Here is a 5,068-nt window from a genome sequence, read left to right on the forward strand (position 1 = left end):
AATCAAGATACCTACATGTATCCGATTCATTTGCTTTCCTTTCACAGGACTATTTCACATATATTTTTGCTGTGAGTGAGCATCAAGACTTAATTTGATCAACTAATCATCCTACTGCCTTTTTGTTTTTGAAAAGTTCTGCAGTTAACCGACAACATAGTCAATGCACCTACATATGTTTCAACTGCACAGAATTAATATCTGAAGAGACAGGTTGTTTGATATTTTCTTCTCTTACAAATTGCTTCGATGATACTCCCTCCGTTCTGAAATATATGATGTTCTAACTTTTCTATGAATTAGATGTATATAGACATGTTTTAGTATGTCTTAGTCTACATATGCAGTCCATATTGAAATATCCAAAACATCTTATAGTTTGGAACGGAGGGAGTATTACTTTGACCTATGTCCACACTTCTATGCTTACTTTTACAACTGACTTTCCACCGTGGAGCAAACCGAGCTCCTGTTTCTCTGCCATTTTGCCGTCCCTCCCAATGCAATGCACATGCATTAGCCAATAATGTGAGCAAATTTGCAAAACACAGTAAATGTATGACAAAAAATATTCAAAATAGCCATAACAATAAACCATTAATAATTCATTTATAGCAATAACTCTTGATGTGTAATCAATGTATGCCAAACATTCCACCAGGCAGAACTACAATGTCTCCGAGAGTACAGCATATTGATGAATCATGCTCACTGTTGTAATGCACTATCCAACATCTTCACCTTTTTTCCATTGCCGAAACCCGTCATTTTCAACTTTCGGTTTTGGGAAATCTGGATCCTAAGTATGTCTTTCAAGCCAAAATAAAAAGAGAGTATGTCTTGTCTCATCTTGACACTAAATCATCATACCATGCATCTCCAGTTCTTCCCTGCATCAATTTCAGAAAGTTTAACGTCGGTCAAAAAGAATAAGGATCCGAAAACCACCCGAGAAGTTCCAGCAAAAACTAGAGAAAGTAGAAGTCCTATCCTGGTGCCATACATACCTTGTTCTATGTATGTGCAGTTGCTACATGTCCTAGTTTTCCCGGATTCAGGCAGAGCATACTACACTAGATCCTCGCTACAAAAGGCAACACCACAAAAAAAGGTCATGTCATGATTCACATAACAAAGATATCAAGAGGCATATATGTACAACAAAGGCAGAAGAAATTATATCCACACTCACCTGGCAAGCCTTGACGTCCTGGCATCCGCACAGGAGCATGCCGTTGAGCAGATCGGTGGCCAGGAACACGCCCCCTCCCTCACTTCTCTGAATTTAGTTCATTTCACAAAATATGCGCAAACATCACTAAATTTGTGTAACAACATAGTTCATAGGTTTTACTGTTTTAGAAGTCTTCATGTTATTTTTTTGAGATTAATATCTGCAGTTGTCATCTCGTGGAACACACAAGTATTTGACCCTAAAGTTTATGTATATACATATAACTATATACCTTGTAGTAGTCGACTGCGATGAAATTAGCCCATCGATTTCCGGCTGCGCTGTAGCATGTACTAGCCATGTCAGTGAGGCCCTTGTTGTGCTGCAAACATGCAGTCAGCTTCACTGGGACAGACGGGAAGTAGTTCATGAGGACCAGTGACTTGGTCTTGTCGTTGAGCGGTGCAGACTCCGCCCGGTTCGAGCACTTGCCGGCATCCATTCCATCGTCGCCATCTTCAACACAGTGAAATCAATCAATTTCAGAGCAACAATAGTTAAGATAATTAAGAACTGCAGCAGAATGTTTCATATGGAGGAAGTAGTGTCTCACAATTGTTCTCAACCATGAAATTCCACTGGTACGCGATTCCTTCTGTGTCTTGCTTCGATCTGGCAGAGGTGAACACAAGGAGACGCTGGTTGCTTGTGACCATATCGCTAACAAGAGGCCAGTCCTGACCATTCTGCGGCATTTTCGACACCGGAAACCAGTACTTTTGCAGGCCAGAGGCATTGAACACGTTCGTCAGGCCATTTGGCGCGTTAACATAGTCTTCCAGGATCAACGTAACGATTTCAGATGGGTTGGCAGAAAGAAATGCCTCAATTTCCTTGAATGTGTCCAGTGCTGGTTCCTACAATCAAGTAATAATATTATTTACAGACACTATTCTGAAACTCTATATAGAGATGAGGGAGGAAATCATATTCAGTAGTATGTACTCACAAATGCAGTAAAATCGTTGCATTTGCCTCCACTGGAATGGCACAACCATACATCTCCTTTGAAGTCATATGTGTCGAGCATTAGCGCGCGGACACCATTCTGTAGAACATTGCAATTGTGAAGAGAATTAATGCTCGTAAGGTAGGACATGTAGAACAACAGAAGAATCTTATCAGATGACGCAGAAGCTACATTCAACTGATCAGTGACTGTATCCTCCTGGTTGTCGAAGGTGATGCGTGGAATTCCGGTGTGCGACGGTTCCCCAACAATCGCGAATGAATTGTGCGTCGTGAGATAGGCATACTTGTTGAATGGCAACGAGTTATTCTGAAGAACAAACCAGAAGCAAAGCAAATTGAGGATGAATCATTAGGACTATGAAGAGAAGCTATTTTCATCATGATTTTCTTGGGTACTGAGTCTAAACAAGTCCAATAATCCTAACTGGGTATTTTGGGAAGTATTAAAGTTACTGGATTTTGGGAGAAAATTAGGCCATAAAGCCCTGTCATATCTTACTGAGATCTCTATGCATGTTGAGAATGTGATGCCAATATACAGCTGCCAGGGTTACATATAATAAACATAATTATGGAAGTATCCTAATAAAATCCCTCGTTTTGTCAGCACAGACTGAACAAGAGAATCTTTGCTGTCGGACGAACTACAATCTACTCATCTCATTAACCGCATTCTGTTTGTTACAGAAACAGATCTGGCCAACCAAGAATTTGTGGAAAGAGGAATACAGGAACTCAAAATTTGTTCTTGTTCCTTCTCTGACACAGGAAAGAAAAAGAAGAAGAGACAAACAACTGGAAGAATTAAGCAAGCTCTTACAACAAGTTGGAAGGGGTTGGTGGCGGCGGAGCGGACGCAGTGGGAGCCGGCGAGCTCCGGCTCGCAGTCGAAGCACCACTGCCCCGCGCCACAGTCCGCACTCGTCGAGCACTTGTCGCCTATCTGAATTCAAATCGACCCCAAAGCTCAATTTTAGCAGAAATCATGGTGACCTGATGAGGGGTAGATTAATTTCATCACAGTTCTTGCTGGAATCTTACATTGGCAGTTGCAGCACCCAAGAGGCCAGCCATGACTAGAACCAGTGCTGCTGCTGCTGCCCCCATCTGAAAGCTATAGAGAAAGCGGAGAAGAGGAACAGAAAAGGATAGCACCAACCAACCGAACAATCAATTATTGGCTAGAGAGATAGAGATATAGAGCTGGAGTTGTTGGGGGAAGAGGTGAGGGGCGGTTGTTAGCATTGTCATACTGCATATATATACTAGATCTCCTTGACCTTGCCTATTCCTCGCAGCAGCAATATATCCTGTATTTAGTACGAAGAAGGCCGTGCACGTTTGGCAAATCGAATAGGATAAGATTGCAGTATTGAACTACTTCTAAACAATGGCATTCCAAAGAAAGCAACTTATTACTCCTAGCCAAAAAAAGAAAGCAAGTGATTAAGAGACGGCATGCCATTGTTTAGCAGTATGTTATTTCTCGTTTGGGTGAGAATTTTAAATGATAAGAGAGGACCTGGAAACGGAAAAGAAATGTGCGTGGGTTGCTGGCCTGTTGTGCCAAGGAAACCGACCGTGTTGTTCTAGTGTTCTTGCTCGGAGGCCGGGCGATTTGTTCAAGTTTGAAGAAGCGAGCACCAGGGTGGGTGTTACTTCCAAGGTGGTTGGTTTGTTTCTTGGGTGGCCGTCAGGTTGTTGTTTGTACTATGATGTGATGATGCGGTCGGGACATGGGAGCCGCCGTCAGGCTAATTAACGGGTCGACGCTCATAGACAGACATTAATGAATTGTGTAGCAGCCAACAACATACTAACATGTCAAATTTGGAATATCCATGGCATATATATATACTTTTTGGTGGCCTGGAATGTGTACTACCTACCACCTTAACTCACGATAACGATGGCCAACCACGATTTTGTCACCAGTGAGAGATGATCACTAGCTAAAGTTGTGAAAACGACGGCCACAGATGTGACCACTAGCTAAAATTTTCACCTGCAAACAACTTACAGTAAGCTGTAAATAATTTACCGTTGAAGTTGAATACAAGTGCAATTTCACCACTCTGTAAAATTTACTACCACAGATGTGATCACAAGCTAAAATTTTCACCTGCTAAACAACTTGCGTCTGGAACAGTTGCAGTTACATTATTCCCCTATCTGGAATGAAGATACAGTTCCACCGAATCGAATAATGAACTCGAAATCTAACAGAAAAGAAGGGAACAAATCAATCGAACTCAAGCACACCTGTGGCAGAGATGCAAGCTCCAGTTTCTCAAGAGCTCACAGTGTCATTCATGCAGCAGCGGCACCATGGCTGTACATGGCGCCGTCGCCGGCGACGGGCGCCGTTCCCCACACGGCCAGTCAGAGAGGAAGAGCGCGGCGGACTGCGTTCGGGCAGCAGCCAGTGTGGCCGCAGGAGATTCGAAGAAGCCTCCTTTGCTCTCGTGCTGTGGCAGTCGGCGGCGGGGAAGAAAGCAGAGCTCGCGGCCGCCGGCGTCCAGCTCCTTGCGTTTGGGCTGGCTTTGGGCTCCTCTGTGTTGCTTGCCCCGGGCACTTCGGGGCCGTCTCCTTGGAAACCCACAACAGTTTTTTTTTCTTTTGAGAAGAGGATCCACAACAGTTATGTTGGGCTGCCTCTCCCCGACCAGTATTACCACAGGCTCGTAGGTTGAAGATAGAAGAAACCAGAAATACTCCCTCCGTTTCAAATTACTTATCGCAGAAATGAATGTATCTAAAACTAAAATACATATAGATACATCTATACCTGCGATAAGTAATTATGGAGGGAGTATTAAGGAGCACTTCTTGTAAAGTTCACTCTCACCTCTTCAGGTTACG

General features: G+C 43.2%; 1 protein-coding gene across 4 annotated transcripts; it reads right to left on the reverse strand.

Annotated features, from left to right (window-relative positions):
- Positions 1-578: 578 nt before the first annotated feature.
- LOC125507079 (PI-PLC X domain-containing protein At5g67130-like) lies at positions 579-4,790 on the reverse strand. Of its 4 annotated transcripts, XM_048671771.1 has the most exons (11): positions 4,509-4,789; positions 4,329-4,425; positions 3,248-4,211; positions 3,027-3,149; positions 2,376-2,513; positions 2,184-2,282; positions 1,788-2,091; positions 1,467-1,690; positions 1,193-1,279; positions 1,008-1,084; positions 579-890 (listed from the first exon to the last, which is right to left on the reverse strand). In XM_048671771.1, exons 3-10 carry the CDS (start codon positions 3,311-3,313, stop codon positions 1,055-1,057), a joined length of 1,071 nt encoding a protein of 356 aa, XP_048527728.1. In that variant the 5' UTR covers positions 3,314-4,211; positions 4,329-4,425; positions 4,509-4,789; the 3' UTR covers positions 579-890; positions 1,008-1,054. The 4 variants fall into 4 exon arrangements, with proteins under 4 accessions (XP_048527728.1, XP_048527729.1, XP_048527726.1 ...); XM_048671772.1 differs by lacking the exon at positions 4,329-4,425 and having other exon boundaries at positions 3,248-3,320; positions 4,469-4,790; XM_048671769.1 differs by having other exon boundaries at positions 3,248-4,425.
- Positions 4,791-5,068: the final 278 nt, after the last annotated feature.

Source organism: Triticum urartu, chromosome 5, assembly GCF_003073215.2.
Source record: "Triticum urartu cultivar G1812 chromosome 5, Tu2.1, whole genome shotgun sequence".
In the NCBI taxonomy this organism is placed as follows: Eukaryota; Viridiplantae; Streptophyta; class Magnoliopsida; order Poales; family Poaceae; genus Triticum; species Triticum urartu.

Excerpts from the sequence above, each read along its gene's own strand:
- LOC125507079 (XM_048671772.1), bottom strand. The coding sequence starts at position 3,313 with ATGGGGGCAGCAGCAGCAGCACTGGTTCTAGTCATGGCTGGCCTCTTG. Across the intron at positions 3,150-3,247 it reads TGGGTGCTGCAACTGCCAAT|ATAGGCGACAAGTGCTCGAC; the intron begins GTAAGATTCCAG and ends ATTTGAATTCAG. Across the intron at positions 1,085-1,192 it reads AGGACGTCAAGGCTTGCCAG|CGAGGATCTAGTGTAGTATG; the intron begins GTGAGTGTGGAT and ends TGCCTTTTGTAG.